The sequence below is a fragment of the Poecilia mexicana genome, unplaced genomic scaffold (genome assembly GCF_051168715.1).
Source record: "Poecilia mexicana isolate PSO_F unplaced genomic scaffold, ASM5116871v1 scaffold_3, whole genome shotgun sequence".
Classification (NCBI taxonomy): Eukaryota; Metazoa; Chordata; class Actinopteri; order Cyprinodontiformes; family Poeciliidae; genus Poecilia; species Poecilia mexicana.
Window position 1 is genome coordinate 10,796,582 of NW_028263372.1, and position 19,030 is coordinate 10,815,611.

A 19,030-nucleotide genomic window follows, 5' to 3' on the forward strand; every position below is an offset into this window, starting at 1 on the left:
TGAAAACCATGAATCATGTCACTTCCACCGCCCATCTACACACAGTCCTCTGTGTTAGTCAGACTCATAAAATGAAATAAAATCTGAATGAAATATGTTGACATTTCTGTCTGTTACATGACATTTAAAACAAGAAACTGTATTGAATAAATAGCAAAACACTAATGAGACATTATGTGTTTCTATTGATTTAAACACGAGGATAAACAGATCACCCCCAGAAAGGATACATTTATTGTTTTACTTTAAACTTTTTGTTGGTTAACCATTCGATTGATTCTAATATTACCACAGAGAGTTGATCCAATTATTATTATTATTATTATTTTTATATCTTGCACAGTGATGTTTTAGAACAGTGTAATCAGGTTTGATTAGGACAAGAAACAAGTTAAAACAAGATGTAGGGTTTTAAATATTATTCCTTAATTAACTTAAATAATTATTTCCATGTGCCATTTCAAAACCATCATTTATTTATTTATGAGTTTTCCTGTACAATGTTTGCCCAATTCTGACCCAGTTATAGAGTCCTGGAAAGTCCCCACGTCTTTCAAGTTAATTTGGAGGTTGTGCAATCCTACAATTACAAACTTCACCCCAGAGGGATTTAATATGACAAAATAAAGTCAGAAAAATGTGGCATGCCTTTCTTTGCATTCAGCGCCGTTTTTGCTCATTTTACTCCATGTGTGAAGCTAAATCTAAATAGGAAGAACTGCATGGATGCTCATGCATTTACCGTGAGAGTGAACGCTGCAACTCCATCGTTCAGCCTGAAAGTGGGAACTCTTTTCTTTTACAGGTTTACTTTGATTGGAAGCTAAGTACAAGAAAAAAACTTCACCCAGGATGTGAAAACTGACAAAAGCATAAACGTGCTTTTGTCAGAGCAACAAAAGCACGTTTTGTGTTCAAGAAACATTCGCACGCAAAGACACACCGAACGGATGACTTTTAACTGTCGAGGTTTATTTACATAAGACAAGTTTACAGGCAATGTGAGATTTGTTTTTCTACATTTGCACATGTGGTAACACAGGAAATATCTCCACAGAGCACAAGCAAAGCACATCCTTTGATCGATTTCTCCGAACAAGCCAAGCTTTTTAAGTGTAGCTTTTCCCCTACAGTGAGTAATCTCTCCATGGTCTCATGGGCTAAGAAAATTGCACTTCTTAAAATGTAAATATGACAGGTTAAAGTTGATTATAGCCCCTAAAAAGAGGCCACTCTTCTGAGTGCTCCTATAATTTGATAGTATGGTCTGTGGTTGCTGTCAGCACATGGTGGCGGAGGCGTCTGATGCGAGCAGCAGAGTTTACAACGCAGCGAGCGCACTGAGAAGCAGGACAGAGTCGGCACACAAGAACCAGAAAAGACGAGACGGTCCCGTCCTGAAGCGGAGTGAAATATTACTGCAGAAAGAATAATAACAATAATAAAATCTGTTCACAGTGAAGCACCAGAAAGTACAGAGGCAGAACCGAGTGGAGAGATTAGAAGTACAAAACGAGACATCATCTGTGCATACAACTTGTTTGATTTACTTTTGAAAATGACCACACCGAGCAGCAGGTGGCATGCTTCCTAATGATGGCACCAACCTTTACAAATTCATGCAAAGATGACCTGAGTTGAGACCTCCCTGTCAGGAAACGGCAGCCTGAACAGAGGAGTATGAAAAGTGAAGTGGAGGGAGTATCAGAAGTCTTAGCTACTGTAGTTAAAAAGCAACTTTTTTTTTCTTCTGATAACTTATGTTTTTTTGCTATAAATTTATTACCTATTACTTATTATTTAATCCCAATCCTCCTCCCTACTACATTTGTTCACACTTGCATTCAGGAGCCACCCTGTGCCTGTAATGAGTAAAGATCGTTTCTCAGTTAAGACAAAACCGTTTCTAATTCTTTGGGGGTAAATCTATGTTCACAAAAAAAAATTTTTTCCAGTTGTTACAAAAAAGGTGCAGCATCAAGAAGCTGATCAGAACCAACAAACGTGAGGTATCTTATTTTAATAAATCCCTTTTAAATTGGGTATGCTAAATGAGATAGATGATGTTTTATTCTCTCTGAAAAATGTAATTGTTCCATGAGGAGAACAGGTGTCCTTTAAACTGAAAGCAGGTTTTCTGTGAACCCCTGTCATCATGACTGCAGTCAGACTACAAAAACACAGAAAAATTGAAAAATGTAGAAATCTACCCATATTTTAACTTTTTTTTCCTTTTTTTTTTTACATTTAAAATGATTAATTGAGCTGCTGGACAGATGTTTTCCTGTCAAATTGGCCAAATTCACATTAGATTTGGATTGTCGGCCAGAACACAAAACAGTGGTTTTTGTTTTGTTGTAAAGTGACAATCAAAAATAATAAATGTTACCCTTGTAAAAACAAACACATCTGCTTCTACCGACATCATAGAAGGAATGAAGCAATTAAGCATATCTGTAGATATTTGATTATTTTCTGCATGGTCGCTGTGCTGCTTGGATTTCAGTAAAATTCGGTCAAATTTAGCTGAAACCGATCACCAGGGAAACAGACTTATGAGAAATGCAACGGATGCACCTGCATTAAAACCTACACTGTTGCCACAATTCCAGCACAATTCCAGCTGAAGATGAGAGGGAAAGATACAAAAACAAGAGGCAAGTCAGAGGGCAACACAGAAAAGGAAATATTAACAGGTTCCTGGAAGTTAAAGTTAAGAATTCATATTTGCTGTTCACAGCTGGATACATCATAGTTTGGGGTTCATTACAACCAGATCAATGATTAAAAAAAAAAAAAAAGTCACATTTTTACAATTTCCACCTGATCCGTTCAATACTTTCTACCTCTTCTGCTGAACTCATTAACTCAAAAATCATAGTTTTGTCTTCAGTGTCACTATTAAAAAAGCATTTTGTGAAATTCTGCCATGGAAACCTATTCTTTGTAACCAAGCTAGGTTTTTTTTTATTTATTTTTTTTTATTGCCAGTTTACATTTGTTGATGGGAAAGAAACGTACACAAAAGCAACTGGAGGAGCAGTTTGGAATATTTACCTCTTATAATAAAGGCTGTTGTAAGTCAAGAAACAGACTGAAAATCTCTGAGTCGGGGAGAACATGCTCAACAAGTTCTCTATGTAAAGCATTTAGTCAAAGTCCCGAGTACAGGGACTAAACTTGCTCAAAATACACTGAGGGAAGAAGGGGAGTGAATTCATGTTCCTTCAACAACATAAAATAGGAACTTTTAGCACCTTTGCTAATTTACCATGACGAATCACGGCTGAGAGTAATGCTGGAATGGTTTTGAGATATTCAGTCTTTTTAGGATGATTTTACAGGATTCAGAAATCTCCAGGGGCGATACGACTCAAGCACGGCTCCACTGGTTTGCCTTCGCTTTCAGACAGAGCACATCATCATAACATGAGGGGTATTGCTGGCAACACGCTACAACCCCCCGCCCCGCCCGCCTCCTGTCAATTTGTTCACAACTGACTTTTTAGTTAGCCAGTGAAGCAAATATGCCGTGACATCAAAGATCGGCTGCAAATGAAACTGGCTTGGCACTTCAATTTGTTCAATTGCAGCAGTATTTCCGTGAGTTCATATTTTTTTATATATATATATATGAACGATCCCCTCACTCCTGCACGTTGCAATTAATCACTCGAGAACATTCATTTCTGTCGATAAATTAACTACAGAGAAAATAAAACACAATCACAAATATACATTGGAAAGCAAGAAATAAAAGAATAGACTTCTTCAAAATGTACTAATGCTGTATCTGAGATGACAAAGGTTAGGTGTTAGAGGAAACAGTGTTTTGCTGATGGAAACACGCTGAGGTGCTTCTGGAACATGTAATAACTTGGGTTGAGCTTGTTAGACTGTCGCAGCTGCACAGAAACGCGCAGAAACAGAGAAAGGAAAGAAAGGGAAGCTTGGGTCTGGCTTAATTAGAAAACCATTGGAAAGAAGACAAGCAATAACTTGAACTTTCTCACATTCTGCCACGTTACAGCCACAAACTTCACCGTATTTAATTGGGATTTTACGTGACACAGCAGCACAAATTGGCACACTACAAATTTCAATTTGTTTTTTTTGTTGTTTTTTTTAAAGTTCGATGACTAAAAACGGCGAACCTAAACTTCTCCACAATTTTCTCTCTGACCTTGAGTCATTTTCTTCACCGACCAACTGGATTTATACAAAATTAAAGTTCACACATGGACAATTCACTAATTTGTTAACTTCTGAAGGAAATCAGTGGCTATATTTTATCAGGATGTCATATAATCTGTGAAAATCAATTATGTGCAAAACGACAAGATGTGGTTCCAGTACTCATCCTGGTGGAACGCCACAAGTATACTTTATTTTGTGGCATCAGATTAAAGGGTACTGAATACGACCACATGCCCTTTTTTCACATTTTGTTGGTAAAAAGACCCCCTTTTTAATCATTTGTCTTTCCACTTAATTTATGTAATTACACTAGTGTTGGCTGTTCATTTTTCCAAGGTCAACACACTGAAGTGTGTGTGGCTGTAAAGTGTCAAAAAGTGAAAAGACGGAATAATATTTTTGTAAGGACCTGTGTGGACTGTTACAGATTTCCAAGTTTTAATTTAGAAGGTCATACTTGTTACTAAGCAACTTGTGTTACCAAAAAAAAAGGATACAAACTTATTGTATCCTTTTTGTATAAGAATTACAGGTCTTATAAGTAAGTTGTAATATCTATTTACAGTTGTACAAACCAAAGTTTCCACCTTCTTTCCATCACAAGTAAAAAAAATTTAAAAAAAAATCTCTCAAATCAAATCATAGAACTTCTAGCCTTCAGAAAGTCTATTTATAATAAAGGGCAGAATGGAAGCAGCTGAAAGCTGTGATACAGAAGGCAGAAAACAATGACACCAGCTGCAGCTATTGACGTGTTGAGCTGCAGAACTGTCAAAAACTCACAAACATCTCATGCCCACATCCACAAAAACGTCTGAAGCAAACATTCAGGTTTGACGAAGTATCCACCGAGCACGAAGGCTTTTGGTTGAGCACAGAAAATGCAACAGGGAACTTTTACACAGAGAGACAAAATCCACAAATGGCTAAAGGACATACATTCCTTGTTTCGATATAAAAGCACGACCGCAGAGTCGCCGTCCGATGCTTTCTGTTTGCACTGAGTCAGACGAGTTTAGAAAAATTGTCGTACAAAGGCGCCAGTTAAGGGTAAAACAAGCAGAACAACCCTTGAGAAAAGAAATGAGGTAGTGACGTTGAGACAAAAAAAAGAAAAGAAAAGAGGGATGCACCAGTCCTTGTGAACACTGCTCCGACCAATAATGACATCAAAATGAATCGGACCGAAAATACAAGAAATATTTTCAACATCTTTTTATTCAAAATCACATGAGCATAAATACAAAAACTGGGGTCATTTTTCCAAAGATTTTGCTCTAAAAAAATATTTGCTCCCTTATAGATGTCTTTTTTTTTTCTTACCTTTTTGTCAATCTTGCATGTTTCAGATTACCAAATCAACTGCACATAATCTAAAGAGGAGTTGTCAAATGACAAATCCTTTTATTCAGAGGGGGACAGTTATCCAATACAACCCGCCCCCCTTGTAAAGTCATGAGTTAAGTGTCTCTGAGTTTCCTAAAAAGCACTACCTAAGTTTGAACTATTATTGTTATTGTTATTATGTATTGTCTGGCCTTTAACAGGCCAAATTACAGCTAGAAGAACCAAAAGATCAGTCAAACAGAACCTGTCCCACAACGTGAAGTAGGATAAATGGTTTTAAAAACAAATACTGCCTGAATAAATTCAAGAGCAGATTGCAAAGTTACTGACAACCATCAGTCTGGCTGGAGTTACAAGGCCATTTCTGAGGCTTTTGTTCCCTAGTCAGAGCCATTATCCACAAAATGGACAAAACATGAAACGGTGGCAAACCTCCGTAGGAGTTAAGGTGGATCTTTGTCTTCCAACAATAAGAAAAACCAGGTGAAATTTGAATTCATGTAAGAGTTTCATATCATATGCTGATCAAAAGGAATTCAAACTTACAACCCCATTCTCAGGAAAGAAAAAAAAAACATTTTGGAACAGATGGAAAAACTCTGGACAGTTCTGGAGGATGAGCTTCCTAGTATGTCTGACATAAAACTAAAACAGCATTTGGTTTAAGTAACATCACACGTGTCGTATTCACAGATTCTGCTGTGTGACCTTAAACATGTCGTTCATGTTCGAAAACCCTCCAAAAGAGCTAAATTGACTTTCACTAAATTTTAATTTAAAAAAAAAAAAGCCTTTTGTATTCACTACGATTTCGTAGTGAACACACTACATTAAATTTGGTTTGGTCATCTGAAACATTTAAATATGACAAAAAAACAAAAGCAAAACAAACAAAAAAAAATCTGTAAAGGGGCAAACACTTTTTAAGCCACCAACCAGCCTCGTTGGAAGAGTTTTACTTTTTGTGTAACAGCGTTCTGACATCAGTATGGACAGAGGTGCATCCCTGCCGAGCTAAATCAGGAGGGTGGTCTGCAGATGGATTGCTGTGAAATCTCCCCTTTGTTTTCCCTCCAGCTTAAATGCAACCGATGTCAACATTGAGGTACTCTGATGTTAACACAAGATAGCCCCTCTGATAACTAGTAAAAAAACCATAGTTCCCCCCACTCTCCCAAATGGACATGTGGCTCCACATCTACCGAACCTTGTTCACTTCACTCTGACATGGTTTGTACTTGCACCGAATAGAAAATATACACAGGTTATAAATGCACCTAGAATATTCAGGCACCTGAGAACCTCCCCCCCGGTACCCTCCACTCAGGAAATGTTTGTATACGGTACGCAGGACCGGCGCTAGCTAGAATCCCTGTGTGAGTGTTTGGACCCTGAGTCTACAGGATGTGGGTGTTCTGCACTCTGACATAGTAGTGAATACTCTTTAAGGCTCATTTCTCAACGACACATTGCGGGGATATCAATGAAGCAACACACCCTGACACAGCTGATGAAACCCCGTCCAATTACTACATCACTTCCTGTTGTAATGTCCTCCCCGAGTGGAACGCCACTAACAGGAAGTGCCATCTATAATTCACTCCCTTCTGTTCTGACCTGAGTGAAGTTGACCCCCACCTCAAACGTTTGTGCAGCAAAAATTTTCATTTGTGCCGATATCATTTTAAAGATATTAAGAAATGTTTCCAGGGGTCACGAAAGGTCAACTAGCGCCTGCACCTCCCCTTTCTTCAAACTGTGTCAATCAACTCGACTACATTTGTGCTGGTTTGCAAAGACTTTTGTTTGTGCTGCTTTGGCTTTGAAGATATTAATGAAAGTTTAATTTTATTTTGATTTAGTAAAAGTAGGGGAGAAGAGGAGCTGGTTGACCTTTTGACCTTTAAACTTTCATTAATATCTTCAAAGCCAAAGCAACATAAACAAAAACTTTAGCTGCACAAACCAGCACAAATGTAGTCGAGTTGATTGACACCAATTTTGTCTGATTTGAAGAAGTTGGGGTGGGGGGGCGACTTCACTCAGCTTCTGCTCTACTTGTATTCAAACTTTCTCATCTTCTTTTTGTGATCTGGAAAGAATCCACAAGGATGTAGAACCTGAAACAGTTCTGGACCTCTACAAAAAAAGAAAGAAAACACTTCTTATGTATACACATATGTGAAATGATGGATTCAAAGTACCTATAAAACTATGCAAGGAAGAGAAAGAATTCCAGTGATAATGTGCATAAAAATATTTTTTTCATGGATTCTTCCTGGAAAAAGAAAAAAAAAAAACAGTCTGAAATGTCCCTGTGTGGATGAAAGTTAAGGGCACAGATATATGTGAGCAGCTGAGGTAGAGTGCACAAAGCCGGGGCTGACGAAGGGTGCAGAAGGTAGTCCGGCAGAGATAGCCTTCCCTGCAGCGGACGGGCAGTGTCTGGAGTCCTCCATTTCCAGATGCTCAGGTTTCAGCATCGGCCTCGGAGTCTTAGGAGAGTGGAAGCCATTGGTGAGGCGTGTGTCCGGCTGAGGCTCCCTGTCGCCATTCTGCTGTCGCTTGGCGCCTTCTGCCTCCTCACTGTGACGAGCCGTCAATGTTCTTGAGGGAAGACTCGGGGGACTTTCAGCTGCCGAAAGGTTTTGGAGGTGCTCCGCCTCTTCTTTCGGCGAACTCGGCCGACTCAGAGGGGAATACAGGTCCTCTGATAACGACGGCCCCCGGGTGGTGTTAGAATCCCGCTCGCTGCCCTCCTCCTTCTCCCTCCCACTGGGGTCTGACAACTCAGAGTGCACAATGACTTCTGCCTCCACCTGGTTACTGCACAGAGACGTGGAGAGATGATCATCCGTTTCCTGCAACACAATGAGGCTGCTGTTATTTTTAGGACTTTCAGCTGGCGATTCTCTTTAACCGTTTGTAAAGGTGACCTATTGCGTTCCTTGAACAAGTTAGGATAGGTCCATTTAGCTTAAACAAAACATTGCTCATTGCATTTTCTTGCATAAAAAACGTTAACGTTTGAGTGTAAACTCAAACGTTAACACTCAAACGTGAAAAAGCCTGCACGCAGATATGCAATTATACAACCTTATATCTTTGAAAAGCAAAAGTAGTGCCTCCTGCACAGCCAACAAGAATGCAGCCAGTGGTTTCTGAACGTTAAGTCAATAGCAAAATGCTTATATTTTCCAGCGGCCATTGTATAGCGTATACAGCAGTAAAACCAGCTAGCCAAACGTGCTGGAGCTCCACTTGGGTTGCTTAGTAACGGACTGAGCTTTGCTGGGTGTTTATTTCTTTTTAAGTGCTTGGGTTTGGAAGCAGTAGAAACCCAAATGAAAGTACAGAAACGTCCAAAATGCTAATTTTCCTAATACCTCCGTTTAAACACATCCTACCAAAAGTTGATATGGATTCAGATCAAACCGTTTATCACTAGCATTAGACTCAACAAGAAACTGTAGATCGTTGGATTATGCCTCTAGCTTTAAAAAGCGATTCATATGGGAATACTCCAATACACTTGACCCAAAATGTTGCACAAATGGAGTTAGAGGTATAAAAGTACGCAAAATTCACAGTTTGACATGTATTTGGACTTCAACCAAATGCTGGAATTCCAAAAGTGCTTCAAGACTGCATTGTGAAGGTGTCACAAAACCCCTAACATCTTAACCGGGGCGACTATAAATTAGCTTCAACGTGCTTTATTAAAGGAAAAGAAGCAATTAAGGTCAAAATAATTACCAGTAATAGTTGGATTTGCCCCTTGACATGAACATAATTATACATATTTTTTTTTCATTTCTTTCTACGGTACCAACCTTGTCCTCAACCTTTTCAGCCGTATAAAATGACATCTTGCGCATGTTTATTACCACCTCGTTAATGTCAGACATCTGAATGGATTAAAATGTTAATTAAGTGGATTGCTGGCTGCAAATGTATATACAAATCTGATGCCAAGAGAAGAAAAATAAACAGGTGCTTTTCTTCACTGCTGAATTGTGAGTGTGAGAACTAAAAAGCAATTAGTATGAAGAAAAAAAACCCCACATGAATAAATTGAAAAAAATAGATTACTGCTGTGATGGCCAGTAATAAAACACGTGTGACCTCACTAAGAAAGGACAAAAATATTAAAGGAGAAAGAAAAAATAAGAAAAAAATTAAATTATTATCATCATAAAGAATCTGCTGACAATAAAACATTATTTTTTGTCTGCTTTGAAGCTGCAAAAATATGTTTCCATGTTCAATCCCAGACAAACTCTTTCTTGAAAAGAGGAAAACTGACATGTTGACACGCTTTAACAAAAAGGAAGAGGCTCATAATTGAAACATAAAAGTCAGTGTGCATCACTGGTTGCGTTACCATGCCGGTCGCAGTAATGAACATGCTTAGCGCTCCATTAATCAGCGCTGGAGACTCGTCTGTTATGGTGTCTCTGTATCGTGTGATCCTGTTGACCCAGTTATGACTCACAGAGCCATTCCAAGCAATCTGCGAGAGAAACAGCATATCAGAGGCTTCAAAGTGAGAATAGTCACTTTATCGACACATAAAAAAAAAAAAGAAAAAAAAAAGAAAAACTACGTAAAGAACTACAGGCTTTCCCCCCCTCCCCCTCCCCCGCCTCCCCTTGAAGGTTTTGACCTTCGGTTCAGGTGCAGGAGCATCGTCCCCTTCCCCCCGGATTAGAACTTGCCATCAGACTCTGTTCCTCTGGGTCTTTTGTCGGCTGCTGACCCGACTCCTGGGTGCCTGAAGGCATCAGCGTCTCCAGTTCGTGGCTATCGCTGCACTCGGGCCCACTGGCTGGAGCAGGGCAGCCGCCATTCCTGCACTGAGGAGTCACGGCGGTGGAGCTCAGGCCTCCAGACGGCTCTCTGTGAGGGGTTGGAATCTGACCGTTAGACAAAGAGACCAACACTTTGGAGGCAGGTACAGGATGGCCAAAAAAAAAAATACAAAGACAACAAGAGATTTACAAACGTTAAAGAGGATATCATATGACAGCACATTTTAACTCCTGATTCACACATTGGAGGAATCGCAACAGGGAGGGCTTTAGAGAACAGAGGAAGATTAAAAGGTTTCCAGGAAATTAGAGACAACTACTTGAATAATCGTGAATTATTTGGATATCTATAAGCAAGAGATTATTACAATAAAGAATTCATAAAAGCACTGGACTAAGGAGAATCTCATGATGTTTTAGTTAACTGTGCAACAACAATCCAATGACAATTACCAGGAATTAACAAAGACTAACACTCACTCAAGTGACGACGTAAAAGAAAAGATGGAGAGAGAAATAAATACTGAAATAATAAACAGGGGCACAGCAATGTATGTGAAAAAATATCAAAGTGGAGGGAATTCTTATGGAAAACTCACTCCGCTAAATTAAGAGTACATTTTTCAACAGGAGCCTTCTATGTTGATCAACATGTAAAATGATTGATAATGCCCATGATCATATATCCAAGACATGTTCAAAGATAAAACTGTTTTAATAAAATGTAAAAAAAAAACTAAAAAAAATTGGACAAAAAACCAAAAACCTCTTGCATATAATTTGCTTTTGAATGTTTCTTTATTGAAGGAATGATACATATTTAGTTGAAATTCTAATGAAGACTTACAATAACAAAGAAACAGGGAGAAGCAGAGACTCTAAACTGATGGGCTGGAATTAACGAACAAATCTACATAATGGAGAAACTGACAGGACTGTAAGTGGAAGAAGAAGAATCCGCTGTCTGAGCCGAGTTGATGTTCCAACCAAGAGCCTCTCACACAACTTTTTTCTACGTTAAAAATCACAGATTCAGGAGGAAGAGCAGAGCTGCTTGACCTCCCGAGCAACGCTTTTATAACTGTCTTATGCAATATTAAAATCTCTGAAGAAACTGACTTTTATGATTTCATCTACTAAAACCCAAAGTTATCGAAGCTAACAGAAATAAACGCTTCTAGCATATCTTTCTAAAGAGCTGTCAAATACAGGAGTTTCCCTTATTTTTAACTGGATCACCGAAATACCCTTTTAGTTGGGCTAAAATTGATCAAGATCCACCTTCAGGCTGTTCTTAGGGATTGTAACTAAAATAGAAAACATGCGTAGAGCGTAAACACTGACCTGGGTTTGCTGTTTCGAAAGCTGAAACACATACAGAGGAGGATGCAAATAAGTCCCAAGCAAACACCGACTATGATGCCTGTGACTGCATGAATGTCCAGCTCTGGCAAAACAGGCAAAGCAGAAAAAAATTAAGATTAGGATAAACATACAAATTTCACAATAGAAGATGGGTAAAAAAAAATATTTCATCCTGCCACCGAGTTTCATATTTGACTTATAAATCACTAGAAACATTATTTATTTTAGCTTTAGGGAACACTGCAGTGGCTGGAATGAGGGCTAACTTGAAATCAGCACAGTTGAGACAGGATGGACTTATTTTTCACCTAAGGTAACGTCAATGCTTCGTCAAGACATTTGGCTGTATTCGACTCGTGGAGAGCAGACCTTCGTTCATGTTCATTCATGCTGGGTATTGGCAGTGTGGATTAGCAGAAGAGGACAAAAACAGATGGCAGGAAAACTCAGCCACCCACCCGTCTCCAGTTCCATTCACAGTGGCACACGCAAACAAGATAACGTGTTACTCTGTTCACTCGAAAAGTTTCAAAGTAAAAGGTAAGGAAAAGTGAAAGATCATTTTGTTTGTTAGACAGTTTATATGGTCCTGGTTCAATGCTTGCATAAAGTATTCAAACGTTCTCATTGATGTTTTATGTGATGGAGCGAAGCACAAAGAAGTGCACGATTCTCAATTGTTTCACAAATAATAGAACATTTGCAGGAGAGAGTTTCTAGGACAGAATATTATAATGTACCAGTTCAAGCTCAGACATATTGGATGGAAAACACCTCTGAACATTAAACTTCAAGTCTTGCCCCAAACTCTCACTCAGTTTTGAGTTTGTACTTTTGACTAAGGACTCATGATGTGTCTGCATTAACATTTGTATCGTTATCGATAACTGGAACTGGGCCGACTTCAATGTTCATCTCCGTTTGTTGCCGTTTGTGTTTCAGGAAGGGGAGTGGAGGAGGTTGGTCATGTGGCAGTGACAGTGATGCAGGGCAGGACTGTGGGGCATTTAGCTGAAGCAGAGAAGCAGTATTCATACCGTACGTGGGCAGCGGAGTCTGAACATCCACAACGGGTGAAAAAGGCCCTGATCCCACTTTTGTGGAAGCTCCCACTTTAAAGAAGTACCGAGTTCCCCCTGACAAACCGCGGACCTCCACACTAAAGATGCCCCCTGAGAAAGAGAACACGAGCGACACCAGCTGTGACACAAAGAGCTGCGTCCAGTATCTCGACTAGGAACATGTTTCAACGCGCAATCGTTACTAGAGAACATACCATCCTCAGAGAGATTCCTCCACTCGTCTTCAGGCTCGCTCAGGTTGACGGTGTACAAGATCCTGTAGCTGACGATGATGCCATTTGGTTCCAGCGGAGGGCGCCAGCTCACCAGCACAGACGAAGAGTTCAGAGCTCTCAGCTGCAGCTCCTCAGGTGGTGTGGACGGCCCTGAGGGAGACAGGAGGATCAGGTAAGTCATCAGAGCCCAGAAACGAGGCCTCACACAGCTGGGGGGTGTTTATTGTCTTGGTGAGGGATTTGACTCGCCGTGCGACAGCCATATGTGTCCTCATGTCCCTGCCACCTGGGTACAAGAGAGGATATACTATGAGGGCAATAGGGGGGAGAGGCTTAGGCGATGACGCACGTTGGAGGAGAATGTGAAGAGGTTAGCCGGCGCTATGACGACATAACCCCACCCCTCATTCAAATTCAGCAAACAGGGGCCATTGGCCATTTCCACGCCTGAGCGCTTAATTAGTCAGCCAGTTATTAGCAACTGCTGCCAAACGCGAATCTCCATCTGATCAGTTCATTTATTGGTTTGCTATCTGCACGTAATTACTTCCACATATAACATGATCCATCAAACTGCCAGAGGTACACACAGTGCAGATTATTCAGGCCTCCAAAAAGAAAGAGCAAGGTGAACTTTTCTTTCACTGGAACAGAAAAAAAGATGAACTTAAAAAAAAAAAGAAAAAAAGAAAAAAACACTCACCGACTGCCACTTGCTGCTTCTCAGCAAGAAACATTATCAACTAAATTTCTTTAATCAACTCACTCAAAGGAAGCTGTGGATGAGTGTTGGCGTCAAAGAGAGCCAAAAGAAAAAAAAATTAAAATAAAGAGCTGAGACTTTTTTAAAAAAATTATTTTTCCACCAAGTGGATGCAAAACAGTTCATACTTGTCGTATTTGTTCTGCTCTGAGGATACTCACGGTCAGGCAGGGTGGCCTCCACCACGGTGCCGCTGAAGGGTCCTGCAATGTTCACTCCATTAGACCGCACTGCCAGTTCATAGTGGGTAAAAGGCCTCAGTCCCCTGAGCAGGATCTCCAAAGAAGAACTGCAGAACATCAACCAGTCAGTCAACGACCGTACCATGTGCTTTGCACAGCTTTCATGTTTTCTCTCCTCACACAAAACCTTAAATGAATTCTATTCTATATTTGTTGTTGGGATTCCTATGGCGCATTTTATTTGGCCAAAAATAAGTCTGAGCAATGTCTACATGATTTATGGACATCTAAGATAGAGCTGAGTGACATTTAGTGGAAAATGTTGTTTAGAATGAGTTCAGATGATCCTTAGAACCCAAAGGATGCATTTCTGCCAGCCCCGTGAAGTTCGCTTTAACCAAAACTCTAATTTATTTGTCTAAAAACTCTGGTTTGTTTGGGGAGGTGTGAATGCACACTCAAAGTCTGATGCAGACCAAAAAAAGCAAACTCTGGCCTCACTAAAACCATGCTGCCCAGTGGAATAACTGCTTTTTCAAACACATTTGGACATATAAAAATTGTAACCTTTATTTTAACAATATTGAAAACTGTCTCAGACACTCATCCCGATCTTCCCACCTGGTGTAATAAGAGACCAGAGAGGCGTTGGTGGTTCCTGCCGGGCTGCAGCGCACTGTGTAGTTGATGATGCGCACGTTGATGAACCGAGGTTTCTCCCAGCGGAGCCAGACGGAGGTGGAGCTGTTGGCCGTAGCTTGGACGCTGCTGGGCGGCAGCGGAGGGGACGAGGACGGCCCAGAAGCTGCAACACAAGCATGCGATCAACTCCATGCAACGCCAGAAAGTGCAAATGTTATTCTGGCGCCATCGACATGGAGACGTCACGTTGGGTTCTTTTACTGTTTAGAGATGCATGTCTCTAAAGGAAGTCTTACGTCTTCCATGGATCTTATCCGTCCTTCCCTTCCACACTGCAGCTGCTCCATCTTTTTGCTTGTCGAATGCCCAGACCCTCACCTCATACTGCCGGTCAGGAACTAATAAAACGCAGAAGAAACATCCGGAGAGACGTACTTTAAAGTAGTGTTGCATTTTCTCTGACCGATACGAGACGAACGTACAAAGATCTGTCAAAAACGGCGTATTGTTAGATTTTAGAAACGATTAACATCTTACCGAGCCCCGTCAGCAGGTGATGCCTCGCCTTCTTCCGAAGCCTGATGGTGTGTGTGTGCGGCGTTCTGTCTCTGGTGGTGAACCTGTCGGTTTCTGCTTCCCGATAGGAGAGCTTGTAGCCAGAAACCAGCGTGTGATTTGGTGAGGGTTGCCATGTCACATTCAGAGTGGTCACTCTGGTTCTGACCTTCAGCTCAGAAGGAGCAAAAATCACTGGAAAAAGATTTTATTTATAAAAAAAAAAAGTCAAGATTAGCCCATTACAACACTTTCCCCCTTCAACTCAGCTCGTTGAAATATGCTAGTACAACTTTTAAAATATATTATTTTGATTTTTACATTATTTGTGTGATCGGTTTGAGCCAAAATCAAGATTAAATTATGAATTTGGTTAACTGCTCAGCCTCGTTATGGTGTTTATCATCTTCTGGTTGACAACAGTTTTTTAACTGAGTTTAGGTCGGGTGAGATTGCTGTCCACTCAAGCTTAGTGATAAAGTACATTATAGTTTTCCAGAGGGACCAGGTGCCAAATCTAGTTAGAAAATAAAAATAAAGAGTTTGAAGCATGAAGTGCTCTCAAACCTCCTGGTAGATGGACGACCTAACATTATTCAAACATTGTTTTCATTTATTGCCATAATCCAGACTGTTTCTTTAGTTTTTTTGAGTATTAACAGGTATGAGCCTCTAAACTGAGGTAATATTTAATATTTAAAAGCCTTCTGTGTGACACGTTGCCTACTTCTTGTTTTCAAAATGACGTATGAAGTAATTATCGTATCGCAAACGGGGACACGAGTGAGCCACGCAGTCTCTGACCTGTGCTGTTGTCACTGGGGCCGCTGCGAACTACCGTCTGCTGCTGGACCCACTCAGACGGAACACCAAAGCCCACAGCGGTTCCAGCTGCTATCCTCAGTCGGTAAACCTGGTTTGGGCGCAGCTCCCTGAGCGTGAACTGAGTCTCGTTGCCTCTCAGCTCCACTGAGAACACAGTGTCCTCTGTTGAAAACAAAGAGCACAGAGCCACAGGGGCTTTTGAAAGAGAAAGTGGACAGGTACTGTTTTTTTTTTTTCCATTATTGTCTTTCAATAATGGAAAAAATTATATTTTTGAGAATTTTGCAAATTATTTCTAAAATAGATGTGCTGTTTCTGCTTTATATTATCTACGGAAAATTGTTACGGAAATAAACTCCACAGAGAATTGGGCTGATAAAACTAACCAACCTGTAACAAGCAGACATTGGTTTAATTGTTATTGTTCTGCATCTCAGAAAAAAATAAAAAAATAAAAAATCTTCCACTGGATAGGGCTTGCATTGTTCCAGATATGGACATGGTTGTCTGGAAATATGTTAGGAGATTTATGATGAAGTATGAATTTTTAATGGAAATGTTTATAGTACCATCTATAGGCAGAAGTTATTCTAATGGCAACACTTTTAATGAGTTAGTTACGGTGTGGTCGATGTGTGGTGGGACCAAGAGTGATTTTAATTTCATGTCTTATTTCACCGCAATTGTTAAATTATGTTTTTTCTTTGACATTAACATCATTTGTAATGGAAACACAACAATAAGGCAAATTCATTTTAATTTGATCAATATTATTAAATAATATTAAGGTGTAAACACTGTTCTGCAACAGTGTTTACTGTTGCAGAACAGTAAACACTGTTGTTTACTCTCTCACATGAACTCTTGACATGCTAAGAGTTCATGTGAGAGGGCGGGGTCTCAGGGCCGGACTCGGTAGGTCGGGCTTTGGACCCGTATATAACTTCCTGCACTTCTAATTATTACTGCTACGTTCCACAGATTAGTTTTCAGTGAAGATTACTCACTCTGATCCAGCGCACTGTAATCGACGCGGTAGCGGGTAACGGCCCCTCGGCTGTGCTGGGAAGTCAGCGGCTGCCACACCAGCCTGATGTCAGTGGGGGACGTGCTGGCGACGGAGAGCTGAGGAGGTGCGCTAGGAACTACGAGCGGAAAGGAGGAGACAAGCCAAGCTAATTGCACAGTAAGACCAAAAACGTTGATAGAGTTTGACAACACAGCAGTGTTTAAAAAAAAAAAAAAAAAAAGATCCATTTGTAGAAGCAAAATGAAACTGAAAAACAGAATGTGAACTTGATTTTGCCAGTGAGGTAAAATTGAAAGCATTTTTGCATGGGCAGCACTGATTATTTGCGAAGACCTGCAGCCAAACATGTGTTCCCAAACCCGGTTAAATTGGCTAATCGCTGTCCACCTCCGAGTAGACCTGAATCACTCAGATACAGCTGAAACACAAACACGCCTTAAAACATGCAGGATGTAACACAGCTTTTCAGTCCGAGCACAGAATGACCTTACTTTGTAATTCTTTGCTTCATTTATGAGTTTAGTTTAATTTGCCTTTTATGAAGGTTGAAGTACTCACCGTCCTCAAGCATCTCTATGGTTATCGGCAGCGATGGAGGACTGGCTCCCATGGGCGAATACGCCACCACAAAGAAAGTGTAGGCAGTATGGGGGAGGAGCTCTTTGACGAGATACTCTGTGGTGTCGTTGCTAACTGCAAACGAAGAGTCCTGAATATCTGACCCTAAAAAGAATGAAATTCATATCAAATATGTGGTTTTTTTAAATTTTATTTTATTTTTTTTAGCTCCTTACCACATCCGCTTAAAAACACCAAACCTGCAGTGAATTGGTAGTGCACAGAGTAGGCAATGATTTGGTCTGTGTTGTATTCGGGTTTCTCCCAGGAGAGCAGGGCCGTTGTGCTGGAGTGCGGCGTAGCAGTCAGGTGGCGAGGGAGGCTGGGGAGACCTTCCTTCACGATGACCGTCAGCCTGGCCGTGGCGCAGGCTGTCCCGAGCCCGTTTTCAGCGATGCACTGATAGTAGCCCGCGTCCTCCAGAGCCAGCTGGTTGATGAGCAGGACCCCAGGGCTTTGCACCTTCATCCGCCTGAAGGACCTAATGGGCTGGCCGTTCTTCAGCCAGTGCAGCACTGGGAAAGGCTCCCCAGAACTGTTGCACAGAAACCTGGCGGTGTTCCCCCTGGAGAGGGACACAGACTCCGGGGAGTGCACAATCACCGGAGGGGCTGTTCAAAGAAGAAAGTGGAGAATCCTCCAGAGTTATAGCTCAAATCCAGACTGCAGTTTTAAAGAAGAGCTTAGAAATCCTTGTTATGCACACACACACAAAAAAAAAAATCTATTATTTTACATTACACTCTTTCAAAATATCATGCTTACTTGTTTGGGACAAAGATGCATTTTTGAAAATTTCCCCATTTAATTCATGTTTTAAATTACATTAGGCCTTTAATACTGTGAAGATTTTGATGGGGACTATCCTCACTCAATCAGCTCTGAGAAATGTCTCAAGGTAAAAGTCAGCATATAAATGATGGTGCAACATTACTCTTACCAGCAACGTGCAGCTCAGCAGCAGCAAAGACAAACTCTCTAGTTTTGGGCTTGTTGGCTCGGCAGACGTAGACGCCGGAATGGTGACGCCTCGTGTCCCTAATCACCAGGTTTGTTGCCAGGACGATCACGTCTGTGGAAATGGGCTTTCCGTCTGATCAAAAAAAGAGAAAGCGATGTGGAGGGTCAGCACAGAGAAACTGCTGCTGGTAACTGACAGGAGCAGAGGTCTTTATTTCAGTCTTACAAATGCCAGAGAAATGTTACGAAAGGAAATACTTTGAAGAACACAGGACATCGGATCGGATGGGAAACCTCACAAAGTGACCGACGACGCTCTCTGGGTTCGCAGAGATGTCTAGATGCAGAATTAACAACCACACTCTTAAAATAAGCATGTGGTTATTTTAAAGTCATGGTACTCATTCGTGACTTCCTTACCGGTTAGGAAAACATGTC

At 40.7% G+C, this 19,030-nt stretch overlaps 1 protein-coding gene across 1 annotated transcript in view; it reads right to left on the minus strand.

Moving 5' to 3' along the window:
- Nucleotides 1-951: 951 nt before the first annotated feature.
- The window catches only part of igdcc4 (immunoglobulin superfamily, DCC subclass, member 4), a 58,400-nt gene continuing 40,321 nt past the window's right edge, over nt 952-19,030 (minus strand). The window contains 16 exon segments of the mRNA XM_088004149.1: nt 952-8,405; nt 9,929-10,057; nt 10,211-10,240; nt 10,242-10,443; nt 11,700-11,802; nt 12,758-12,892; nt 12,997-13,167; nt 13,942-14,069; nt 14,584-14,767; nt 14,901-15,002; nt 15,142-15,354; nt 15,964-16,146; nt 16,992-17,129; nt 17,573-17,737; nt 17,833-18,243; nt 18,573-18,725. Coding sequence (XP_087860275.1) covers nt 7,875-8,405; nt 9,929-10,057; nt 10,211-10,240; nt 10,242-10,443; nt 11,700-11,802; nt 12,758-12,892; nt 12,997-13,167; nt 13,942-14,069; nt 14,584-14,767; nt 14,901-15,002; nt 15,142-15,354; nt 15,964-16,146; nt 16,992-17,129; nt 17,573-17,737; nt 17,833-18,243; nt 18,573-18,725 — 2,978 coding nt within the window. The 3' untranslated portion in view covers nt 952-7,874.